The sequence below is a fragment of the Bufo bufo genome, chromosome 3, assembly GCF_905171765.1.
Source record: "Bufo bufo chromosome 3, aBufBuf1.1, whole genome shotgun sequence".
NCBI classification, from domain to species: Eukaryota; Metazoa; Chordata; class Amphibia; order Anura; family Bufonidae; genus Bufo; species Bufo bufo.
In genome coordinates, this window is record NC_053391.1 from 268,478,545 (window position 1) to 268,506,399 (window position 27,855).

General features: G+C 44.1%; 1 protein-coding gene across 1 annotated transcript in view; it reads left to right on the plus strand.

Annotated features, from left to right (window-relative positions):
- Positions 1 to 27,855, plus strand: part of ELAPOR1 (endosome-lysosome associated apoptosis and autophagy regulator 1) — an 810,939-nt gene that overhangs the window by 38,841 nt on the left and 744,243 nt on the right. The window contains exon 3 of the mRNA XM_040422210.1: positions 7,927 to 8,104. Within this exon, the coding sequence (XP_040278144.1) occupies positions 7,927 to 8,104 (178 nt within the window). The remainder of the gene's footprint in view (positions 1 to 7,926; positions 8,105 to 27,855) is intronic.

The window sequence follows — 27,855 nt, forward strand, 5'->3', positions numbered from 1 at the left end:
GAGTTAGTGGAGGTAGGTTTCCTAAATATTGTAGTAGACCGTTCATCCGTTCCCTTCCTTGAAATAGAAATATCCAGGAAAGGGAGGGTGTCCATACTGGATTCATGCGTGAATCTAAGTCCGATGTTGTTGTTGTTAAGACTATTCACAAAGTCTGCGAAAGTGGATTTCGTGTCATTCCAGATTACAAAGATGTCGTCGATTATCTCTAGCCCACATTGATATAGGCATGGTATCTGGCAACATACTATCATCAAAGACATTAGTTGATTCCCACCAGCCCAGGAGCAAATTTGTGTAGGCTGGCACACATGAACAGCCCATCGCTGTGCCCCTGAGCTGGTGATACATCTTGTTACAAAACAGGAAGAAGTTGTGGGTAAATAAGTATTCGAGCAGTCTTAAAATAAAATCATTATGTGTGATATATTGACATCCCCTCATACTAAGGCAATATTGCACTGCCCTAAGTCCCACCTCATGGGGAATGGAAGAGTAGAGAGCCTTCACATCTATCTCCCCAAGATGGATCCTCTATCAATGGTGACACCTTCCAGTCTTTTGAGAAGATCCATGGTATCCCTGATGTAAGATGGGAGGGACACTACAAATGGCATAAGGATTTTATCGATATAAACCCCAATGTTCTGGCTGATACTACCAATTCCAGAAACAATAGGCCCTCCTTTCAGTGGGCTAGTGCCCTTGTGGATCTTAGATAGACTGTAAAAGGTTGCGACTACCGGAGATTTCGGATAAAGGAAGTCATATTCCTCCTGAGAAATCAGTTTTTTTAATTCTGGCGTCCTGAAGGATGTACAGTCGTGGCCAAAAGTTTTGAGAATTACATAAATATTGGAAATTGGAAAAGTTGCTGCTTAAGTTTTTATAATAGCAATTTGCATATACTCCAGAATGTTATGAAAATTAACTTGATCCCAAAAAAAACTTTCCACTGCATTTCATTGCTGTCATTAATGGACCTGCTGAGATCATTTCAGTAATCGTCTTGTTAACTCAGGTGAGAATGTTGACGAGCACAAGGCTGGAGATCATTATGTCAGGCTGATTGGGTTAAAATGGCAAACTTGACATGTTAAAAGGAGGGTGATGCTTGAAATCATTGTTCTTCCATTGTTAACCATAGTGACCTGCAAAGAAACGCGTTCAGCCATCATTGCGTTGCATAAAAATGGCTTCACAGGCAAGGATATTGTGGCTACTAAGATTGCACCTCAATCAACAATTTATAGGATCATCAAGAACTTCAAGGAAAGAGGTTCAATTCTTGTTAAGAAGGCTTCAGGGCATCCAAGAAAGTCCAGCAAGCACCAGGATCGTCTCCTAAAGAGGATTCAGCTGCGGGATCGGAGTGCCACCAGTGCAGAGCTTGCTCAGGAATGGCAGCAGGCAGGTGTGAGCGCATCTGCATGCACAGTGAGGCGAAGACTTTTGGAAGATGGCCTGGTGTCAAGAAGGGCAGCAAAGAAGCCACTTCTCTCCAAAAAAAAAACATCAGGGACAGATTGATCTTCTGCAGAAAGTTTGGTGAATGGACTGCTGAGGACTGGGGCAAATTCATATTCTCCGATGAAGCCTCTTTCCAATTGTTTGGGGCATCTGGAAAAAGGCTTGTCCGGAGAAGAAAAGGTGAGCGCTACCATCAGTCCTGTGTCATGCCAACAGTAAAGCATCCTGAGACCATTCATGTGTGGGGTTGCTTCTCATCCAAGGGAGTGTGCTCACTCACAATTTTGCCCAAAAACACAGCCATGAATAAAGAATGGTACCAAAACACCCTCCAACAGCAACTTCTTCCAACAATCCAACAACAGTTTTGTGAAGAACAATGCATTTTCCAGCACGATGGAGCACCGTCCCATAAGGCAAAAGTGATAACTAAGTGACTCGGGGACCAAAACGTTGACATTTTGGCTCCATGGCCTGGAAACTCCTCAGATCTTAATCCCATTGAGAACTTGTGGTCAATCCTCAAGAGGCGGGTGGACAAACAAAAACTCACAAATTCTGACAAACTCCAAGAAGTGATTATGAAAGAATGGGTTGCTATCAGTCAGGAATTGGCCCAGAAGTTGATTGAGAGCATGCCCAGTCGAATTGCAGAGGTCCTGAAAAAGAAGGGCCAACACTGCAAATACTGACTCTTTGCATAAACGTCATGTAATTGTCGATAAAAGCCTTTGAAACGTATGAAGTGCGTGTAATTATATTTCACTACATCACAGAAACAACTGAAACAAAGATCTAAAAGCAGTTTGGCAGCAAACTTTGTGAAGACTAATATTTGTGTCATTCTCAAAACTTTTGGCCACGACTGTATTTAAGTTCAAGCAGGTATGACTAAGTCGGGTTGGAAGACAGTATCTCATAACCCTTTCTGTCTTTCAATAGCTGCTCGCGCATCTTTTTATAATCGTCAGTATTCATGATTACCGTGTTGTCCCCTTTATCGGAGGGCTTCACGGTAATCGAAGAGTCGTTTCTCAAGGTAGTAATTGCTTCCCACTCTTCCTTGGTACAGTTTGATGCTGAAATGGACGAGGATATTTTAGAAAGATCTGCTGTTACAAGTTGGGAGAAGACATCTACACAAGATATATCGCTATGGGGGTGGCATTTTCATGCTCTTATTTCTGAGTTCCGTAAATGGCCCCTCACCCTCCTGACTAGAGTCCCCTACTCCCAAACTATCTAATAGTCTGACATCTGATAGCATGTCTAAGGGGATCCCAAGTTCCATACACTGTCGCTTGTCTTTGTTTTTAAAAAATGTGTGCCATCTCAACTTACGAATGAATAGTTGTAAGTCCTTGGTCCAAGAGAAGGCATCAAAGTGACGTGTCGAAACTAGGGAAAGACCCTTACTAAGAACGGTCATTTCAGTAGCATTAAGTAATTTATGAGATAAGTAAATTATTTTGGGGCCTGTTGATCCCGTGTTTTGGATCGATTCCTCAGTGGGTAGGTTATCCCCTGGTCTAAAAAATGAGATGGTTGACCTCTGCCTCTACCTCCCCTCCCCCTACCCCTCCTATGCTGGTTCCTATTTTTAGCCCTACCCGGTGTCCTTGTTTGTTCCCGTTCACAGTCAGAGAGATCCGTCTCTCCGTGGTGTAATATTCAGATCCGGTCTCCCTGACGGTTGACTTCTCTTTGAGGACCGTATAAGCCTTATTTTCTTTAAACTCTGCAATATCTCTTTCTCAGCGAATACTGGTACTTTTAAACAGAGGTCTGTGACTGTTTTTATTTTTACTAAAACAGTTAAGGGATTTGATGATCTTTAGGGAACATCATCTTTCATGAATTGATCATCTCCCTTAGGGATTTGATCAAATCTCCATTTTCATAATTTCCCTGTGACATATATATTATAGTTTACAGTGAATTACTGTAAATACTTACAGTTCTGAAGACTCCAGCAGGCTCAGGATCAGTGCTCTGGGCAGCTAGGCTCAGGGCTGGAAGTGGGCACTGCTCTGCAGTTCGGGAAGGAGACAGGGGCTTGGCTCACTCTCTAATGTTGCAGTGCCTCCGTTAACGTCACGGCGTACGCAAAGGGCAGGGGAGGTTGGTAGGAGGAGCAAGCAAGTACCATATTTTTCACCCCATAAGTCACACCGGCCCATAAGACGCACCTAGGAAAATAAGATTTTTTTTTTTTTCATTACAGAACAGGTCAGACTTCAGATCAGAGCCCAATATAAAGAAGACCCCAATCAGACCTCAGATGAGACCCCCATGCCTCATATCAGTTCTTCATGCCTCATATTAGCCCCCAGCCATATATAATGCAGCCCCCAGCCATATATAATCAGCCCCCAGGCCCCAGCCATATATAAATCAGCCCCCAACCATAATGCAGCAGCCCCCAGCCTCAGATCACTCCAAAAAAATAAAGCACTTACCTCTCCTGCTCCTGGACACTGCCGCTCCTCACCGCCTGCGATCTTCTGCTGTGCTCTGTGAACCGGCGCGCACAGCGTGAGGTCACAGAGCGCCCTCACGCTGTGTGCAGCCTTCACAGCCGACAGCAGAGGACCAGGAAGTGGTGAGTACATCTTATGGGGCAGAGGTCAGCGGGGCTCAAGAGGCATCTGCCTTGGGCCCCCAGGAGCAACTGGGCCCAGGGCAGCTGCCCCTTTTGCCTTGCATTAAAGACGGCCTTGATTTTGCTGTTATCCCTTGCCCTCTTACAGCAAAATTTTTTATTTATATTGGAAAATCTGCACAAAATATATTTGTTTTAATTCCTGTGGCACACCTAAAGGGTTAACAAATTTTCTAAAATTAGTTTTTAATTAAGTTTCTAAAATGGAGTCATTTATGGGTGGTTACTCTTAAGTCAGCCCTTCAAAGTCATTTTAATACTGAATTGGTCCTTAAAAAAGTCGGTTTGCTTTTCGGAGTGCTACTGCTCCCTGTCTTGAATGAACTTGCCCAGAGAAAGAGAAACCGACTGAGTGCACAAGTGAATGCAGAAAGATGCCGGCACACTGAAACAAACTTGCAGCAAGGCTGTGCAAGCAAAATGGACTAAGGTTTTTCTAACCTTTGTTGAACCTTTTTTAATCAAATAAAGGACACTAATTTAATATATTCCTGGTTATTTATAGCATGTTTTAGCCAACATAACGTAGACATATGGTGAATGTTAATAACTATGTTATAAGGTATCACTATCTGTTTTAAAAGAAGAGAAATTAAAATTGAGAAATGTGCAAATTTTTCCAAATGTTCCGTAAATTTAAGATTTTTTTTTATAAATAATGTTCAAAGATATATCGATCCAAACTTACCATTAACATGAAGTACAGTGAAAATGATCTAAGAATCAATTAGATATGTAAAAGCACTCCAAGGGTATTGCCACTTAAAATATGATACGTCAGATTAGCCAAATTTGGCTCTGTCCTTAAAGGGAATCTGTCACCGGGATTTTGTGTATAGAGCTGAGGACTTGGTTTGCTAGATGGCCGCTAGCACATTCGCAATACCCAGTCCCCATAGCTCTGTGTGCTTTTTTTGTGTAAAAAGAAGATTTGATACATATGCAAATTAACCTGAGATGAGTCCTGTACATGAGATTAGTCAGGGACAGGACTCATCTCAGGTTAATTTGCGTATGTATCAAATCAGTATTTTTACACAATAAAAGCACACAGAGCTATGGGGACTGGGTATTGCGGATGTGCTAGCGGCCATCTAGCAACTCATGTCCTCAGCTCTATACACAAAATCCCGGTGACAAGTTCCCTTTAAAGTGAAAACTGGCTATGTCCTTAAGAGGCTAAATACTCAAATATTGATTAGGGTCATGGTTCTGCTTCAACTACCAAGGTAAAATAATTCTTCAGCTTGCTTTAGGATCACTTTATAAGGCCTCATGCACATAGCCATTGCAAATTGCGGTCATCAATGCATGGAACGGCCATGTGCATGAGGCCTAACTTTAAGCTAGTTTGTGGAAGATATTGCAAGTAACTTAGCGGCACGTTTATTAAGACCGGTATTTTAGACGCTGGTCTTAATAAACCCCTGAGCTGGCGGTGAATCCGCCAGAGTTATGTAGAGGCGCCGGCCCCTTCATAACTTTGGCGGATCCCCCGCCGCTTCTATATGGAAGACAACTTCATAAATGTTCTAGAAAATGCTAAATGAGACGGACCGGCCCGTCCCCGCCACACCCACTTTTTTTTTAGAGCTGGTGAAAGTTGGGAGAAGTCACAGAATGAGGTGCAACTAGCCATTGTGCCTTAATCTGCGCCCAAAAGACGCCTAATATAAGTGTATTTAAGTTTCATAAATTACCCCGTTTGTAACACTGAAAAGCCTCCTTAAGGGTCATGCACACTCCCTTTTTTTTTTTTTTTTTTGTGGATCGGATGCAGGGCCGCAAAAGATGCGGACAGCATTCTGCGGCACCCCCAAAAAAATAGAACATGTCCTATTCTTGTCCGTATTATGGAAAAGGAAGGATGGGACAGTTCTATAGACGGACAAATGTTCCATTCCACAAAATGTGGTTGGCATCTGTTTTGCGGATCTGCAATTTGCAGAACGCAAAAAATGGCTACTGCCGTGTCCATGAGCCCTATGGCTGAGTTCACACTTAAGTTAGGGAGCATTCACATCACAGTTATTTTTCCATTCTTCTGATCTCTTAGTAAAAAAACCCAAAAAAAACAGGATCCTGTAAGAAAACAGATTCTATGCATCAGTTATGCACATTTGGCATCCGTTTGAGCCATTTTCATCTGGAATCAATTTTCTTTCTGTCATTTTTTATTTAATTTTTCTACAGGATGTGTTTTTTTTCTCTTTTTATTTTTCTGTTCTGAGAGATCAGAAAAATATTGGTTATGTGAACTCTTCATTATTTGGTCAGTTATTTCCATCAGTGATTGTGAGCTGAAACCAGTAGTGAAGCCTACACAGAGATAAGATATAATGGAAAGATATTCACCTGTTCTGTGTTTTTGACCCAGACTTAGTTTTGGTTCACAATAAGTGTACATTCACATGACCGTATGAATGGGTCTGTATCTGTTCCACAATTTTGCGGTTTGGATGCGGACCCATTCATTTCAATTGGGCTGCAAAAGATGCAGACAGCACACCAAGTGCTGTTTGCATCCGTATTTTCTTTCTGTGGCCCCACCAAAATATCGAGCATGTCCTATTCTTGCCCGAAATAGGCATTTTCTATATAGCGCCGGCCATGTGCGGGCCTGTTTGCAATATGGTATAAATATTTTTATATTTTAATAGTATGGGTGTTTTCACACGTGGCGATACCCATGATGTGTATTTTTTCTATTGTTATGCCTTTTTATTTTCATTCTGGGGAAAGGAGGGGTGGTTTGAATTTTTTATATTTTTTTCATTTTTAAAAACATTTTTTTTTTTTATAGTTTCCATCAGGAACCTATAACAAGCAATCATCAAATTGTTTCTCTCCTAGACTCCAATGCATTTGTATTGGTGTGTATGAGAAATACACTGTATTCCTATGGAGCCCCACCACATGCAGGGGCTCCATAGGAACTAATGTGCAGCAACCTCTTGTCCATCAGGAGGACAGAGGCTGCTGCACACTGCATCTGGCTCTCCCAATCCTTTCCAGGGGAGCTGGAGCACACCCCGATACGTGCGTTTGACCACGGCATCTGAAGGCTCAAAAGTCCACGATTGGCATTACCACCAGTCACGGACATTAGGCCTGGGTGTCTGCTGTTTAAAACAGCCGGTACTTGGCGGCTATGGTGCCTGCCACAATTTACATTGCACACATTTTTTGTTGTCACCTGGTCTCTCTAATACACATACCATAGAATTCTATGGGCTCCTAGCGCATTTTATTATGCCCCTACTTGCAGGGGTTTAACTACCATAGTGGCAGACCATGCGACTGCTATGGGGCCCAGGGCAAGAGGGGGCCCAGATGGAATTATCTCCTCTTCTACTGGGGGTGAAAACTTGATCAGGACTCTACCCTCTGAAGGAATAACTTTTAGCAAATGAGGCAGCGGAAAAAATGGCCCAAGGGTCATTGAAAGGGGTTTAGGTGGAAACCCTTCTGTCCTGTGTGGGGGGCCTGGTTTGATCCTAGCTATGGGGCCCTTACTTCTCTATGTACGCCACTGACTACTTGTATACTTTTTTATCGCACATTACATGAGAACCTGGGTGTGAAAATATTGTGACAAGCTCCACTGCTTGCTGTTCTATGGAGCAAAGCTCTAAGGAGAGAATAGAGAAACAGTGTTTCCGAACTTTCCATGCTTTCCGTTGTTCCGTTGCTTTGGCTGTTATTGAATTTATAGTATGCTTACAGTATGGTTGGTGATAAAAAGCAGTGGTCTAATGATTTAGTTATTTAATGGCTGTGTTTTCTCCCCCTAGCCTTCTCCTGTGCTGCAGGGCAATACCTGGATATGGCAGTACAAGAATGTTCTGCATGTGGAAAAGGAACATACTCCTTGGGGACTGGTGTTCATTTTGAGGAGTGGACAGAACTTCCACATGGTTTCAAGAGCTTGTCAAACAACATATATGGAACACAGTATGGGAACTGTAGCATGTAAGTAGAATCATTCTGGATTAATAAAAGGGGTTATGCAGACAAAGATATTCATCACTTATTCTCAGGATAGGTCATCAGTATCAGATTTGTGGGGGTGCGACACCCGGGACCCCGCCGATCAGCTGTTAGAAGAAACCTTGAGTGCCGCAGGCTCTTCCTAGGCCAGTGACATCACCGTACATTGGTCACATGGCTTATTTGCAGCTCAGCCCCATTAAAGTCAATGGGGCTGAGGTGCAGTACCAAGCATTTCCACTATATGATGAACGGCGCTGTCCTTGGAGAGCTGCCAGGAGCCTTCATTGCTCACCAGAGCTCCAGGGAGTGCGGTGGCTCCCTGAAACAGCTGATCGGTGGGGATATCGGGACTTGGACCCCTGATGAAGTGATAAAGATCCTGAGGAGAAGTCATCATTATGTTTTCCAGGATAACCCCGTTAATATCTATCTGGGGGAGAAGAACAGAACTGGATCGCACATCCACAATGCTATGCTTTGATCTAACTCGCTTCTCAGCGCTATATTAAAGTGTACAGCCCCCCATACTGCATGCTGTACAAGAGGCATTAGTGTACATTTTGAACAAAAGGCATAAGCCCACTCACCACGCCAAGGTCGCCTCTTTGAGTGGGACCTACTCTGACAAAAAGGTGCAGCGACAATGCGGTGACAAAGCGGCACTGCCCTAGTAGGCGGTGGGACCCAGGAGTCAAACGGCACCTGTGCTGTATGACAATGCCACCCCTGGCACTCGGTCCCACCAACCCACCAGCACAGCACCACAAAAACAAAGGCCACCACGCAGTACTGCACCATGTGAACAGTTGTCTAACACAACATGTCCATTGCTATCAGGAGCTACAGGTTAACCCTGTTAATATATGCAAAGAAAATAAAATCATATTCACCAACACCTTCTAAATATGAGCTGAAAAGGAAATGGCCCTAGCCTGGGCCTCTTAAAGGGAATGTGTCATCAGGCAATGGCCTATTGTTTAAATCATGTTTTTTTTGTTAAACTTTTATTTTTTTATACATATAAAATCCTGCAATTTTCACACTAGCTGCTAGGTCTAATAGGTTATGATTTGCTGTTCTGTACAGATAACTTTTCAGTAGCTCATTATTATTACAGGCAGAATTACAATGACAAGCAACAGACTCCACCATTCACAATCGGAGACATCACAACTTATTTGCTCCCTCGTGACTTATGCACAGGTCACAGAGCATGCAGAGAAAGATCTCCCATATAAGTCATTTGGGTCAGCTCTTGTCCATTTGACAAGGACAGGAAGTCTTAACATAGTTAGGCCTGGCGCCGGTGTAAAGGAGATAATAATAATAATTATTATTATTATTACGCCATTCATTCCATGGTGCTGTACATATGAAAAGGGAAACTAAGAAGACAGGTTGGCATTAGCAGGAGGTGCTTCAAACCCACATGCAGTTGTGCATATATATAGGGGAGCAAATCCTGCACTTGTGGCCCGTTGCTAATGGCAATCCCCAGCAAAATGCATACAATGGAGGATGCCCGCGGCGAACCACAAGTACCACAATAGACATCCTTCACAAGGTAACAAGTGCGGATGTAATAATTAATATAACAATATAACAAAACAATAACAAACACAGGTGCACTCTGCAGTATTACTAAATCCTCAAACTGATTTTAAAATTGAGAGATTAGTCAACATGTCCTACGGTGTAGAACATGTCTAAGCCCGGACACCGCGACAAGGTTTCTCAAGTAGCCCGGGACCCTACACTCTCCTACCTGAGCCGTATGGGCGATACCAGGAGCCAGTGGGCAAATTACAGGAGCATAAGGCCGACTCACAAACAACTCACCAGTTACCTCCAGCATGTGGCCATGCTTGCAATGGGAGGAGGGAGGAGTCTGCGAGTCCCACTCAAGACTTGCTGATATGTCCCAGGCCTCACAGGTGCACCTAAATGTAGCCTGTAGATGGAAAACAGGCACATTTAAATAGGAGTTTATACACCTCCAGGAATCTATATATATAAACTAAGAAGACAGGTTGGCATTAGCAGGAGGTGCTTCAAACCCACATGCAGTTGTGCATGTGGGTTTTGTTATATTGTTATATTAATTATTACATCCGCACTTGTTACCTTGTGTAGGATGTCTATTGTGGTACTTGTGGTTCGCCGCGGGCATCCTCCATTGTATGCATTTTGCTGGGGATTGCCATTAGCAACGGGCCACAAGTGCAGGATTTGCTCCCCTATATATATGCACAACTGCATGTGGGTTTGAAGCACCTCCTGCTAATGCCAACCTGTCTTCTTAGTTTATATATATATATAGATTCCTGGAGGTGTATAAACTCCTATTTAAATGTGCCTGTTTTCCATCTACAGGCTACATTTAGGTGCACCTGTGAGGCCTGGGACATATCAGCAAGTCTTGAGTGGGACTCACAGACTCCTCCCTCCTCCCATTGCAAGCATGGCCACATGCTGGAGGTAACTGGTGAGTTGTTTGTGAGTCGGCCTTATGCTCCTGTAATTTGCCCACTGGCTCCTGGTATCGCCCATACGGCTCAGGTAGGAGAGTGTAGGGTCCCGGGCTACTTGAGAAACCTTGTCGCGGTGTCCGGGCTTAGACATGTTCTACACCGTAGGACATATGAAAAGGGCTACTGTATAATACATAATACAAACAATTGCCATGCATTAGCAAGAAGAGTTACAAACTGGTACAGAAGGAGAGAGACTCCTCCTTTAAGACTTCGGGTAATAACTTCAAAAATTAATTTCTACTGTTAAACTGTTTCCCGAACTCTGGTTCGGTGCCGAGGTACCTCTTGGAACCAAACCCGAGTTCGGGAAACAGTTTTTGACAGTAGAAATTAATTTTTGAAGTTATTACCCGAAGTCTCGCGAGACTTCGCGACTTAATAACTTCGGCTCATCTGAGCCAATACATTCTAAAACTGTATGGAGCTCTCGCTCCACACAGTATTCAAACAAAGTTTTATGCAAATCAACTTCAGATGTTTTATCTGAAGTAGAGTCTATTCGCTCATCCCTAAAATATATATATATATATATATATATATATATATATATATATATATATATATGGTTTATGCTTGGGATCGCCTTTGCTAGGGGTCACAGGACATTTTTCTGTTCCACCTAATTCAGACCAAACACAGAGGAATAAGTTTTAATCCCTTAAGGACCCAGGACGAGAATGCTCGTCCTAAATGGCCGGTACTTTGTGCCCCGTCCTGTGGGCCTTCCTCCCCCCATGTGCGGTGCCGCGATCAGCAGCACAGATCCGGCTGTTACTGACAGCCGGATCCCTGCTGCATCCACCAGCATCGGTGATAACGCAGATGCCGGTGGATTAACCCCTCATATGTCGCGGTCAGTGCTGCCGCGGCATATGGGTGGTTTGCTCTCCCTCTCCTCATCCATCGGGTCACCGGGCTGTGGTGGTGGGGACCCGATGGTTGACATGGCAGCCCCAAGCCATTCAAAGGCCTTGGGGACCGGCATGTACGGAATCCCCTAGGCTGGGTCTTATAGGCAAACTATTAGTATATTACACTGCAATACAATACAGATGTATTGTGCTCCATTGAAACAGGGATCAGACACTATAATGTTGAAGTCCCATAGTGGGACAGAAAAAAAAAAAAAGTAAAAATAAAAAAAGTGTTTTAACAATAAAAAAATTTAAGTTTCAATAAAAAAAAAAAGCCCCTTTCCCATAAAAAGAGATGAATAAAGATTTAAAAATATAGATGAAAAAAATAAGAAACCAAACATATTAGGTATCAACGCGTGCGTAACAACCTGCTTTATAAAAATATCACATGATCCACCCAGTCTGGTCAACACTGTAAGAAAAAGAAAATCGATTTTTTTGTCGCCTTTCATCACAAAAAGTGTAATACCAAATGATCAAAAAGTAATATGTACCCAAAAATAACACCAATCAAGCCATCATCTCATCATGCAAAAAATGAGACCCTAACTAAGACAATTGCCCAAAAAATAAAAAAGATATGGCTTTCAGAAAATAGAGACATAAAAACATGATTGTTTTTCTTTCAAAAATGCTTTTATTGTGTATAACCAAAATAAAAAATAGACAAATTAGGTATTGCTGTGTCCGCAACAACCTGCTCTATAGAAGTATCACATGATTTACCCTGTTAGGTGAAAACCATAAAAAAGATAAAATAAAAACCTTGGCAAAAAAAAAAAAATACTTTTGTCACCATACATCACAAAAAGTGTAATACCAAACGTTAAAAAAGTAGTATGTACTCCAAAATAGTACCAATCAAACAGTCACCTCATGCCGCAAAAACTGAGCCCCTACATAAAATTATCACACGAAAAACCTGTCAGGTGAACATCTTAAAAAAAAAATTAAAAAAAAACTGTGCCAGAACAGCCATTTTTTTTGGATACCTTGCATTACAAAAAGCGTAATATAGAGTCAACAAAAGTCATATATACCACAAAATAATACCAATAAAAAAGTGTCACCTATAATTTCCAAAATGGGGTAACTTTTTTGGAGTTTCTACTCTAGGGGTGTATCAGGGAGTCTTTAGATGTCATATGGCAAATTAAAATGATACCAGTTAAATCTGCTCTCCGAAATCCATACAGCACTCCTTTCCTTCTGCGCCATGCAGTGTGCCCGTACAGCAGTTTACGACCACATGTGGGGTATTTCTGTAAACTAAAGAGTCGGGGGTAATAAATATGGAGTTTTATTTGACTGTTAACCTTTGATGTGTTACAGGAAAAAATTTATTAAAATGGAAAATCTGCCAAAAAAGTGAAATTTAAAAATGTTATCTCCTTTTTCCTTTAATTCTTGTGGAACACCTAAAGGGTTAACAAAGTTTGTAAAATCAGTTTTGAATAACTTGAGGGGTGTAGTTTCTACAATGGGGTCATTTATGGATGGCTTCCACTATGTAGGCCTCACAAAGTGACTTTAGAATTGAAGTGGTCCTTAAAAAAAAGTGGGTTTTGTAAATTTTCTTAAATTAAAAAATTTGCTTCTAAAATTATAAGCCTTGTATGAGCCTAAAAAATAAAATTACATTTACAAAATGATGCAAACATGAAATGGACATACGGGAAATGTAAAGTAATAACTCTTTTAGGATGTATCACTTTCTTCCTGCCTTAAAAGCAGATAAATTCTAATTTGGAAAATTGCTAATTTTTCCAAATTTTCGGTAAATTTTAGATTTTTTAGATGAATTATATAGACTAAAATTTTTCACGATCATGAAGTACAATGTGTCACGAGAAAACAATCTCAGAATGGCTTGGATAAGTAAAAGCGTTCCGAAGTTATTACCATATAAAGTAACACATCAAGTTTCCAAAAAACGACCTGGTCCTTAAGGTGAAAAATGCCAAGGTCCTTAAGGGGCTTAGCTGACTTGTAGCTGGCTTTAATGATAAGGTTGCATATAAAATAACTAAACAGCAAAAGAAAACCTCACCTGTCCGACACATACTATACATATGACGTCCCTGTCTCCTTGCTGGAGGGCTTCTCCCTGTCAGCTCCCAAAACAAGACTTTCAGCAACCTTTTACTCACGTTTGGCTCATTCACACAGACAGACTTTCTGTGTCCCCAGGCAGAGAGAGACTGACTGACCTTCGGGCTTTGTTATATCCCCACCCTCAGTGCTGCGTCATTAATTACCCCACGGGTGAGAGGCTTTCACCTGCTACTTCACCTAGGAGAGGAATCTTGGAGAAATATACCTCCCTTCCACCACCAATCCTGCATTGGTGTCGCAATATATATAGGGTTTCTTCAGGAATGTTTTAAAGATGACCTTTCATGGGTCCAGACATTATAAACTAAGTATCAGGATACGTAGGGGATAGTGCAGGAATCTAACTGCACTTACTATTTTTTTCTGGGCGCCGTTCCATTCACCTGCTGTGGCCCCCGTTGTATTCTCCCCCTTGGCTGTAGCGCTGTCCAATCGCAGAAGAGAGCGTCACAGTCAGGTAGAAGGTGAGTTTTTTTTTCTCACTGGCTGTGATGCTCTCCGCTGCGATTAGACAGCGCTAGAGCCAGGGGAGAAGGAGACGCCCACGGAGAAAGACTCCTCCTCATTGCTCCGATGCTAAAATTAGCATACCAGGCGGGAGAATACAATGGGGGCCACAGCGGGCAAACGGAGCGGTGCCCAGGAAAAATAGTAAATGCAGTTAGATCTATGTTACTATGTATAAATATATCAGGGGGCAGTACAGAGATCTATCCCATCATCTATTTATCCCCAGGACTGTGACTGTGATGAGGGGAGATCCTCTGCGTCTGGAGGAAAGAAGGTTTGTACACAAACATAGAAAAGGATTCTTTACGGTAAGAGCAGTGAGACTATGGAACTCTCTGCCTGAGGAGGTGGTAATGGTGAGTACAATAAAGGAATTCAAGAGGGGCCTGGATGTGTTTCTGGAGCGTAATAATATTACAGGCTATAGCTACTAGAGAGGGGTCGTTGATCCAGGGAGTTATTCTGATTGCCTGATTGGAGTCGGGAAGGAATTTTTTATTCCCCTAAAGTGAGGAAAATTGGCTTCTACCTCACAGTTTTTTTTTGCCTTCCTCTGGATCAACTTGCAGGATAACAGGCCGAACTGGATGGACAAATGTCTTTTTTCAGCCTTATGTACTATGTTACTATGTTAGATCCCTGCACTATCCCCTACGTATCCTGATACTTATTTTATAATGTTTGGACCCATGAAAGGTCCTCTTTAAAATGGCCGCCAGCAACCTGTCCTAGAATATCAACAGGACAGTTGCCTCCACTTGCAGAGCTGCCTAGGGGGGTGAGGTGGTGGAACCCACTACGCTCTAGGACTTCAATATAGTCCATATTGGTGAGTTTTCCTTTCAGCTTGCTCAGCCATGATGCCATATCATTACCATCCATTGTACAACAGTACAGTTTGTACTGAGGCCCCTCCCTCTAACCCACCCTAGGCAGCTCGGCAAGTGGTGAACAGTCCTACTCACTGTGTAAAACAGGCCTTCATTAAACCACCAGGGAAGGTTTAAGTAGAATTTATATTTTTTACATCTTCTGTTGTCTAAACCTAGGCTGAGTCTTATAGTCAGGTGTATTTTATAGTCTAGAAAATACAATCTATATATGGGCCAATAGAGTGGGACTTGACACCTAATTATTTATACTGTAGAGGACACTGTGGCCTGCACTCACTAGGAAGTGGAGGTTGAAGAAAAACTATTGTAGCGGAGAGAGGCTTGTGCTAAAACAACAGTAAGCACCCCCATCATAGTGCTGTACAGGAATGTACACCATAATGTGAGTGGTACCAAGAAGGGGATGGAGGAAGCCATCTCATTCAAATTCACTCCACTGTGCCCTGCACTCAGCAGTGTAAGAGAGAGCGGCGCTAACCTGCACATTTGGCACATCTGCTTCGACTTCACCAACCTGTGGCCGGCTGCTCCTACTGCATTCAGCACCCACATGGAAGCGCAACACAGGGATGTACTGCGTGATGTGGGTGTTGGCAAGCACAAGAGGGTCCATGCATAGCAGCTCCTATGCCAAGTGGTTCCTGTTGCCCAAGCTGGGCGGGAGGGAGGGACGGAGGACGCTCGCCTCAGATCAGTGGTTACATTTAGCTCATACATCAAAGTGCTGGCAGGAGGGGGAAGAAGGCCGCATCATCCAATCACACTGCACTGTACCCTGCTCTCAGCACTCTGTAAGAGGGTTATACATGTCTGTGGTATATACTGCAGTCTGTCCTATTATTTGTATATCCTATGTTTCACCGTTTTTTTTTTTAATCAGATCTTTTTTATTAAACATTTTACAGTGTAAATACACATTTTAACACATTGTAAACAAGAATGACATAGAAATATACTGTCCATAAGGCTAAAAACAAAAAGGATATCAGCCTATGTGTAGTAATTAAGTACCCAACCGCCCCCCCCCCCCCTCCCTCCCTAACCTGCAAAGTACAAAGGCACATTTTTAAACATTTCCATTCAGACGTCGAAACGACAGCCATAAATCCCATAATTTTCCAAATTTCGCTGGGCATCCACGCTTCTGATATACCATCCGTTCATAACTCAGCATCGTGTCAACCGTGCTTAGGAATTCGCCTAGGATTGGCGGCGCTGTCTGTATCCAATGCAGAGCGATTAACTTTCTAGCAACATATAACATTCTACCTATAGCTATTTTATGTACCTGACCTGTGGCCAGTTCAGAGACATATCCCAACACACACACTTTAGGGTCAGAGGGTACTCGTACCTTGTAAACGTCCTGTATTGTCTGACGTACCAACTCCCAGTATCTCCCTAACCTCTCGCACGTCCACATCATATGCAACAAATCTGCAGAAACCACAGAGCATCTTGGACATTCATCCGTGGGCCTGAACCCTATACGGAACAAAAAAAACGGAGTTTTGTAGACTCTATGGACAATAAACAGCTGCGAGAGTTTACGTCCTTCACTCAGGGAAGAGAGAGGTATCGCCTCCAGTATATCAGACCATTGGTCATCAGTTAATTTGTTAACATCTTTTTCCCATTTACTTTTAGCCACCAGTGGATGGGACACTAGAAACTTATCAATGTTTCACCGTTTTTAATATGTAACGGAGATAGGTTTTAAGTCATGCATCTATCTATGTAGAATGAATATATTATTAAATGTGACTGAGTGTACTGAGCACGCTCAGAGTCAGACGTTGTAGGAAGGGCTAGAAGGGAGAGGCCGGAGCTTGGTGCTGACCGGATGTAGGGCTTTGAGGAACTGTTATGGAGAGGGATAAGAGGAGAGTCAGAAAGGATTGTAGAGAGACCCCTGAGAGGAGAGTCGTCAGGGAGAACAGCATCTAGAGAGAGATGAGACAACTGAGGCTAGGGTTACAGACAACACAGCTACAGGAGAGCGTCTGGGACTGCTACCACTGAGAGGGGCAGTTGGAGACTGAGGGGAGACCGGTATCAGTGGTTTGTGGACATCTGCCGAGACTGTGTAAAATGTGCCACCTGCCTGGTTCCTGTGCTCATATACTACTTTGGTTATGCCACACTTACAACTGTAGCAGAGAGCACCTCCTGCTACACTGAACTCCTGCTTTGACTGAGCTGCTCCTGCTGCACTCAGCGCCCACATTGTATCACTCACTATTAGACTTCATTCACAGGACCGTATTGTTTGCGGATCCGCAAAACACAGATACCTCCCCGCGTGCTTTCCACAATTTGCGGAATGCACATGCCGCCGCTTTGATAGAAAATGCCTATTCTTGTCCGTGTACAAGAATAGGACATTTTTTTCTGCAGTGCCGCGGAATGGAACTATGGATGTGGACAGCATCTTTTGCTGCCCCATTGAAATGAATGGGTCAACACCCGTTCCTCATAATTGCGGAACGGATGCGGACTCATTCATACGGTCGTGTGAATGTAGCCTTACCGTGTAAATATAATAGTCCGCAGGTGCCACGATTGCCCTCCCCACACCCCTTTGCCTATACTGCATTGAATTTCAGTGAGGATTATACATTTTCTGTGTAAGCAGGTGAACCGCAAGTGGATGAGCGCAATAAAGTCTGCAGGTGCACTGCCCTTATGTAATTGCATAATATATTCCAGTCGCTCCAGTGAAACACTGTCTTTCTGAATTAAACACACAAGCTTTAACATCCACAACCACCCTTTCAAGAAGTAGAAAATAGAAATCTTGATTTAACAATGTTAAAACTTTAGTCCAGTAAAATCCTCGACGATAAAATAGAAAGAGGACCACTGAGCTGTGAAAGCAGAGCAAAAGAGAATGCGAACAGGCAAAGATAGTGAAGTTAAGCTGAGATGCAAAGAAAAAGAAAATGATGATGTCACGGTCAAATTACTGTTTGACCGTGACGCTGTTGCGTGCAGACTGGTTGCCGGGGGCAACGAGTAGTTTGCTGTTTGCACGTACACTTTCCTTTAGTTGGTGTTTTCCCCGTTTTGGTTGTCACAGGGTTTATTTAGGTGTGTCTGCTAGGTGTGGTGGGTGTGACCTCAGGCCTCTTTATATGTTGGTGTGTTGGAGCCTGTGGTCAGTCTTATGCTCCCTGGCAGTATGTCTTTGTGTCTGTGTGAGTCACCCTTACTTATTATATTGATTCCTTGCCCTGGCTGTGTGTCCCCTCCGGTGTGTCTCTGTTTTCCTCCCCCACCTGGTGTATGTTGTATTGGTGTGGTTGGTGTATGGAGGTTTTCTGGTGGTGTCTTGGCTCTGAAAGGGCTTTCCCGAAGGGGTTTAAGCGAAGACAAGACTGTGGGTTTCCCAGTGTAACGGTCACGTCCACACACACACAGGGGGAAGGATAGTGACCACTGCGCTCCACCCTCACCCCTGGCCCTGCCTACTTGCCTCACGAGTCCTGATGACGGGACAACTGGATGACAGTCCCTAACTTAGGATACGTGCAGGGAAGACAGACAAGACAAAATACGGAACATGAACGGACCGGGTCAGAACCAAGAGAGCTACGCAGTACAAAGAGTTAAGCAAAGAATGGTCAGGAGAAGCCGGGGTCAAATACCAGGAGAGTATAGAAGTACAAGAGGAGTCCTAAGAGAGTAGTCAGGTGGGAGTCGAGGTCACAATACCAGGGCGGATGCGCAGTACAGGAGGAGCAGGCAAAGGATCGTCAGGGAACGGAATCAGGTGAGTATTCAGTAGTCCAACAAATAGCCAGGAACCTAGAAATTAACAGGCAACCTGTGGCTATCAGGCTGCCTGTATTTATAGTGGGGAGTGAGGGTCATGTGACGTGGCCAGCGTCACATGACCGACAGACCAACCAGTTGAGCACCAAGTGATCAGCTCGGCGCTCAAGGCAGACTTAGGACCAGGGAACCACCCAGCAGTAAAGCCGCCCTGGGAATGAGGTCAAACACAGATCCTCATTCCCAAAGCTAAGCAACAGTTCTGCGGGCAATGGGGGACCGAGTGCACCTTCGGAACCCCGTTACACCCAGCCTGGAGTCGCATTCCATCTTGGCTCCCTGTGCCCTGCTATCTGGCGTTGCAGCCACTGCCATTGCACGGTGGGGGGTTTTCCCCGCTCCCCACCGTGACAGATGAGCAATGAGCAGTAAGACAGCAGAGAGATGCTGAGAAAAAGCGTATACGTGTACAAAATGAAATAAAAGAGCATGAAGCTTCTGGACTGCAAGCGAAGCTGAGGCAGAATGTGCATGTTACCAGAACCAACACAAATCAACGCCAGCATGTAGCAAAGCTGCAACAAAAGGTTGAAAGAAGGAAAAATGTTCGACAAAGTGAAACAATTAGAGATGAGAGAATTTTAAAAATTCGATTAGTATGCCTCACCAAATTTGATCTAATCCGAATGAATTAATCATGAAGCACGTTATAAATCGGCTATTTCCTGAACATCGCAGAAGCATGCATACCTAGTCCGTTGTGGTAGTGAAACAGTTACTGTGCATTAGTATGATAGGCAGGTGACAGGTGTTACTCTTAGGACTCATTCAGACGGCCGTATGCGGTCCGCAAAAATTTAGATCCGTTTTTTTACAGACAGTTCAGCATGTCCGCAAAAAACTGATTGGATTCTGTATTTCTGCTGACCCCTAGACTTCAATGGGGCCACATCCTGATTTTCACTGACAAGTATAGGACATGTTTAATTTGTTATGTAGAGCCGTGAAATTGAAGAAAAGGGCCCCATAGATGTGAATGGGTCAGCATCTAATCCGCAAAAACATGGATCCACATTTTTTTGGGGAGCATACGGCCATCTGAATGAGCCCTTAGACTCAGTTCACATTTCACTTTTTTGGTCATTTACAGGTTAAAAACTGACCAAATAACTAATGTGTGAACTCAGCCTTACAGGTCAATATTAGCGTCGGTTATATTGGACTTAACCGTTCAGTGGCCCAAGATTCTACTACAGAGTGAAAGAGTGTATTCTGTTACACACTGATACAAGTAGTGGCCCCATTGACCGAGTTGAGAGGGTGTCAGCAGTAAGTTTGTGCGGATGTCAATGTTTATTTTTCCCTTCTGATCCGTCAGAAGAATAACCCCAAAAAACATGGATCTTGTCTTTTGAGCATCCATCTTCACACTGTCAGTATTTGGTCAGTAATTGATCAGTATAGATAAGGCCAAAAACAGGAGTAGGTCCAAAACAGAGATGACACGTGATGGGAATATTTGCATGTCTTCTGTGTTTTGAATCCACTCCTGCTTTTAGCTTTCAAATACTGATCCAAAATACTGACCGTGTGAGAGAGGACTCATGCTCATTTTGCATGAGTTTTGGCCATTTGCCTCTGAAATCAGTTTTATTCATATGGAAAAGAAGCCCCACAGACAGGACCTTAATGGCCTTTATCATACGGTCAGTATTTGGTCAGCTTTTTGCATCAGTATTTGATTAGTATTGGTAAGGCAAAAACAGGAGTGGGTCGAAAACAGAGAGATGACATGTGATGGAAATATTTGCATATCTTCTGTGTTTTAAACCCACTCCTGCTTTTGGCTTCCAAATTATGATCAAAGCCTGATGCAAGTGGCAACAGCTTGAGGAGTCAACATAGTAGCCCAGTCACAGAGTGGGGAGGGTGGTAACAGCATCAGGAGTCAATATAGTGACCTAGTCACAGAGTGGGGAGGGTGGGAATAGCATGAGGAGTCAACACAGTGGTACAGTCACAGAGTGGTGAGGGTGGCAACAGCATGAGGAGTAAACATAGTGGCCCAGTTCACAGAGTGGTGAGCGTGGCAACAGCATGAGGAGTAAACATAGTGGCCCAGTTCACAGAGTGGTGAGCGTGGCAACAGCATGAGGAGTAAACATAGTGGTCCAGTTCACAGAGTGGTGAGCGTGGCAACAGCATGAGGAGTCAATACAGTGACCCAGTCACATAGTGGGGAGGGTGACAACTGCATGAGGAGTCAACATAATGGCCCAGTCACAGAGTAGGGAGGTAGGGGTAATAGCAGTGACAAGAACAGCACAAGATGGTGGGTGGCAGTAGGAGAAGATGGCAGCGGAGGCAGCCGGTGTGCGGCATCGGGCGGGTGGTAGCATCAGAATAGCGTCTGAAGCACATGGACAGAAGTAACAGACCATTTTTCACAATGTTCTGGCACACTGCAGTCAGAACATTTCCGGCAGAATGATCTAGTCTGATGCATCAGGCACCAGTGTGTGGAAATTCTGGCTGTTCCATGCCTGATTCATCTTTAAAAAGGATAATCTCTCAGGATTTTCTGTTGAAAAGCGAGTTCTTTTCCCTCTCTGATGCCACACGACTGACTGGAAAGGAAAGCTTGTACAGGGCAAACTAAGCCAATTGCAGCCATAAATCAAGTTTGTCTGCCCAGTAGTCCAGGGAATCTGGATCTGGGGTGGCAGGGTGAAGTCCAAGTATACCACCACCTGCTGGTTCAGGGTCTGCTCCTTGTTCTGCTCCTGCTGGGTGGTTTCTTCAGTAGACTGTTGAAGAAAAGTGCTCATTAGAGACTCAAGACTTAAGTTGTCGCTGATGGAGCAGGTGCTGCTCCTGCACCACCCACATCCCTCCAGCAGTCATGGCAGTGGAGCGTGAGTGCAGGGGGGTCCCCCCAGTCAGACCTTTGTGGTATAGTACACCCTGCTGCTTTTGTGATTTAAAATTTCATCATTTTCAGTTTTACCTGCTAATACCTGCTTGGTCTGAACTGAATTGAACTGAGCATAGGAAGAGATGTGACAAGTGCTAGGTAGTGATGCAAAGTTTAGAAAAATTTGATTCGGTCGATTTGCTGAACTTTGATTTGTAAGAAGAAATTTGTAGCAAATTAATTTGTCACAAATCACTATAAATTAGGTATACCCATACCAGTGGCATGTCTAAGGTGTTTGGCACCCGGGGTGGGTCCTTTCTCTGGCAGCTCCTAATACTTTAAAAATTTGTGCCACCTCACACTTGCCCTCATTGTTGTGCTGTTCCTTTCATATTGAATTTCTGCACTGTATTATTTCTTGTTTTACCTATGTTGTTTAAGTCTATTTTTCTCTGCTGCCATCTGCTGGCCGGAATTTGTATGCTGCACGCCTCGTTCGTTGTCTATAAAGTTTTATCTCTGGGCGTGGTTTTAGCAGCCTTGGGCCTGGTCACTTCCTGTAGCCTTTTTCTGTGCTGCATTCCTTTGTGACTGGAGACACACACCTCGGCTTGTGAAGGCATCAGTTTTTGACCAGCAGTTGCCTCAGCAGTAGCCTCAGCAGTTAGCCTCAGAAAAGACATCCACATGACAGCATCTACTGCATTCCTGTATTGCATCACTGTATGTCGCTGCTCTGGATCAAATAAACCCACGTTTGATTGCATCCTCATGTCTACGTCTGGATCCATCTAGCCTGAGCATCTGCCGGTCCGGTCTGCTCCACTGCTTGGATACGAAGGTAGGCCAGTCACAAAGTCATTATCAGTTACACCTTCATTCGCCTTCATGTGGGGACAGAACAATTGTGCAACCTTTACAGTAGTTATGTCCTAATATGTGCCTGCTAATAATATCCACATTGTGGTAGTTATGCCAATTTTGTGCCCCCTGACGGTAGTTATGCTCACACTGTAGCCCCCTCAAAGTATTTCTCTTCATCGTGCCCCCTTTACAGTAGTTATGCCCTCTCTGTGCCCCTTTCACAGTAGTAATGTCCTATCTGTGCCCCCTTCACAGTGGTAATGCTGTTTGTCCCCCTTCAGAGTAGTTATGCCCTCTATGCCTCCTTCACAGTAGTAATGCTGTCTGTGCCCCTTCGCAGTAGTAATGCTGTCTGTGCCCCTTCGCAGTAGTAATGCTGTCTGTGCCCCTTCGCAGTAGTAATGCTGTCTGTGCCTCCTTCGCAGTAGTAATGCCCTCTGTGCCCCCTTCGCAGTAGTAATGCCCTCTGTGCCCCCTTCGCAGTAGTAATGCCCTCTGTGCCCCCTTCACAGTAGTAATGCCCTCTGTGCCCCCTTCACAGTAGTAATGCCCTCTGTGCCCCCTTCACAGTAGTAATGCCCTCTGTGCCCCCTTCACAGTAGTAATGCCCTCTGTGCCCCCTTCACAGTAGTAATGCCCTCTGTGCCCCCTTCACAGTAGTAATGCCCTCTGTGCCCCCTTCACAGTAGTAATGCCCTCTGTGCCCCCTTCACAGTAGTAATGCCCTCTGTGCCCCCTTCTCAGTAGTAATGCCCTCTGTGCCCCCTTCACAGTAGTAATGCCCTCTGTGCCCCCTTCACAGTAGTAAGGCCCTCTGTGCCCCCTCTGTGTTAATGCAACAAAAAATCCAGTAACTACTCACCTTGTCCCATTCCTGAAGCTCACATCCAGCTCTCCCACTGCAGACACAGATTGCTCTGCAGCATTCCCGGGCTGCCGGCTCCTCTCACACAGGCCAGCAGCACGATCTGTGTCTGCAGGCAGAATGGTGGAGCTTTATCATTTGGTGTGGGAGAGAGGGAGCGTAGGGGGCTGATTATTCAATGAGTGACAGGGCCGCAGCCCCCAGGCACTCCAGCAATGAGCGCTTCCATTTGTATTGATGGAAGTTCTCATTGCGTCTGGCACCTCCCCGACAGTGCGCACCCGCACTTACAGTTCTGCAATGTATTGGGTAACACTGACAGCATTATATCAGTGTTATCCAATTCCAGAACTGTAAGGGTTACATAGCATCATAAATCAATATAATGCTATGCGACCCCGACAGTGCTGGAAGTTCAGGCCGGGTGCAGCACTGTGAGTCTTCAGCGTGACACCGACTCGTCTGAAAGGCGCCTAAGGTAGTTAAAACTTGTCACTGTAAAGTAAAAAAAAAATTTAAGTTTAAATCACCCCCCCTTTTACTAATTTTACATATTATATATAAACATATTCGGTATCGTCTCATTAAAAAATGTCTGAACTATTGAAATATTAATACAAATTTTATGTGCGACGATCACAGGATTCCCCTTTTTTTGTCAATTTTCCCCCTCAAAAAATTGAATAACAGTGATCAAGAAGTACCTACCACAAAAATTGTACCAAAAAAATAAAAATTTTGTCCCTCAGAAAACAAGCCCTTATATGCAACTCTGTAGACCAAAATATAAAAAAAAGGTTTTTATTTTTTTAAAAGTAATAGATCAAAAAAATATTTGTTTGGTATCACTGCATTCATATTGAGCCACAGTATAAGGAAGTTATGATATTTTTAGCGCATAGTGAAAACCGTGATGTCAAAACCCCAAACTCTTGGCGGAATTCTAGTTTTTATTTTTTCAATTTAACCCCACAAAGATAATTTTTTTCCCTTTTCCAATAACTATTGACCTCCACAGCGGCCCACCCCCTTAACAGTAACCTCCACAGCCCCCACCCCTTTAACAGTGACTTCCACGGTACCCCACTGAGTTAACAGTGCCCTCCACTGCCGTGAAATTGGCACATGCGCACTGCATATCTCTCTGTGCCCCTGGCAGTGATGCACGAATGGGCTATAGGGAAATATGATGTCACAGAACCACAGGGATGGCCGGAGTTTACTGAGGGATGGAGTTAGGCGCGAGTGAGGCAGGGGAACTTGGGCACTTTCAGCAAACTCTCCGCCCCTGGGAAATTGCAACGGCTCATTAACATATCATAAAAACGACTTTTTGGGCGATTTGAAGGATCTGAAAAACTAAACACCGGTAACATCTGTGTCATGTCTTTGTGTCCAACTAAACAATGTGATCTGTTTAAAACCGGTCAGGTTGGTGACAGACTCCCTTTAAGGTTCTTGCCTTTAACCCCTTAAGGACTCAGCCCTATTTCACCTTAAGGATTTTTTTGCACAAATAAATAACAAATTTACCAAAAATTTGAAAAAATTAGCATATTTCACAATTTCAGTTTATCTACTTATGTAATACATAATAATACTCCCAAAAATTTTGATGACTTTACATTCCCCATATGTCTACTTCATGTTTGTATCATTTTGGGAATGTCATTTTATTTTTTGGGGATGTTACATAGCTTAGAAGTTTAGAAGCAAATTTAGAAATTTTTCAGAAATTTTCCAAATCCCACTTTCTATGGACCAGTTCAGGTCTGAAGTCACTTTGTGAGGCTTACGTAATAGAAACCACCCAAAAATGACCCCATTTTAGAAACTACACCCCTCAAGGTATTCAAAACTGATTTTACAAACTTTAACCCTTTAAGTCTTCCACAAGACTTCATGGCAAATTAAAGGGCTTCTGTCACCCCACTAAACGTTTTTTTTTTTTTTTTGTGTACTTATAATTAGGGATGAGCGAACCCGAACTGTATAGTTCGGGTTCGTACCGAATTTTGGGGTGTCCGTGACACGAACCCGAACATTTTCGTAAAAGTCTGTGTTCGGGTTCGGTGTTCGGCGCTTTCTTGGCGCTTTTTGAAAGGCTGCAAAGCAGCCAATCAACAAGCGTCATACTACTTGCCCCAAGAGGCCATCACAGCCTTGCCTACTATTGGCATGGCTGTGATTGGCCAGTGCAGCATGTGACCCAGCCTCTATATAAGCTTGGGTCACGTTGCGCTGCACGTCACTCTGCTGATTGAAGCATAGGGAGAGGTTGCAGCTGCGACGTTAGGGCGAGATTAGGCAGTGATTAACTCCTCCAAAAGACTTCATTCTGTGATCGATCTGCAGCTGTGGATCATTAAAGTGCTAATATTGACTTGCTCACTTTTTTGAGGCTGCCCAGAGCGTTTTTAGATCACTTTTTTTCTGGGGTGATCGGCGGCCATTTTGTGACTTGTGGTGCGCCAGCACAAGCTATCACCAAGTGTATTTAACCATCAATAGTGTGGTTATTTTGTGCTATATCCTACATCAGCTGCAGGCTGAGCCTGTGTCACCGAAGTGCATTTAACCATCAACGGTCTGATTATTTTTTGGCCATATACTACATCTGGTGCAGGCTGAGCCTGTGTCACCCAAGTGCATTTAACCATCAACAGTGTGGTTATTTTTTGGCCATATACTACATCAGGGGCAAGTTGAGCCTGTCACCCAGCGCCTAAAAAATAGACCTGACATTTCTATTCAAGCAAATCTGTACTGTTTTAGCTGGTCAAGTTATTTGTAGCGACCGTAAAAGCACTTTTTTTTTTCTGGTTTGAAAAACTATTCCCAAATTTGCCATTCTCAAAATAACTAGTTTCTGGTATTTGAGGCCTACTTGAAATCTATCCCAAAAAGGATATCTTACATTGAAGGTACTGATAGTGTCATTCAGAAAAACCTAAGACACACGCTACCGTGCAGATAGAAGTCTGATTCTGTGATTAAACCTTAACCTGTCACACAGTGCAAAAAAAAAACAGGTCTCACATTTCTATTCAAGCAAATCTGTACTGTTTTAGCTGGTCAAGTTATTTGTAGTGACCGTAAAAGCACATTTTTTTTTCTGGGTTGAAAAACTATTCCCAAATTTGCCATTCTCAAAATTGTGGTGAACGGGAACAATGAGGAAAACATCTAATAAGGGACGCGGACGCGGACGTGGACATGGTCGTGGTGGTGTTAGTGGACCCTCTGGTGCTGGGAGAGGACGTGGCCGTTCTGCCACAGCCACACGTCCTAGTGTACCAACTACCTCAGGTCCCAGTAGCCGCCAGAATTTACAGGGATATTTGGTGAGGCCCAATGCCGTTCTAAGGATGGTAAGGCCTGAGCAGGTACACGCATTAGTCAATTGGGTGGCCGACAGTGCATCCAGCACGTTCACATTATCTCCCATCCAGTCTTCTGCAGAAAGCGCACAGATGGCGCATGAAAACCAAGCCCATCAGTCTGTCACATCACCCCCATGCATATCAGGGAAACTGTCTGAGCCTCAAGTTATGCAGCAGTCTCTTATGCTGTTTGAAGACTCTGCAGCCAGGGTTTCCCAAGGGCATCCACCTAGCTCTTCACCAGGGGTGGAAGAGATAGAATGCACTAACGCACAACCACTTATGTTTCCTGATGATGAGGACATGGGAATACCACCTCAGCACGTCTCTGATGATGACGAAACACAGGTGCCAACTGCTGCGTCTTTCTGCAGTGTGCAGACTGAACAGGAGGTCAGGGATCAAGACTGGGTGGAAGACGATGCAGGGGACGATGAGGTCCTAGACCCCACATGGAATGAAGGTCGTGCCACTGACTTTCACAGTTCGGAGGAAGAGGCAGTGGTGAGACCGAGCCAACAGCGTAGCAAAAGAGGGAGCAGTGGGCAAAATCAGAACACCCGCCGCCAAGAGACTCCGCCTGCTACTGACCGCCGCCATCTGGGACCGAGCACCCCAAAGGCAGCTTCAAGGAGTTCCCTGGCATGGCACTTCTTCAAACAATGTGCTGACGACAAGACCCGAGTGGTTTGCACGCTGTGCCATCAGAGCCTGAAGCAAGGCATTAACGTTCTGAACCTTAGCCCAACCTGCATGATCAGGCACCTGCATGCAAAACATGAACTGCAGTGGAGTAAACACCTTAAAAACAAGGAAGTCACTTATGCTCCCCCTGCTGCCTCTTCTGCTGCTGCTGCCTCGGCCTCTTCTGCTGCTTCCGCCGCCTCGGCCTCTTCTGCTGCTGCTGCCGCCGCCTCGGCCTCTTCCTCTGCCTCTGGAGGAACATTGGCACCTGCCG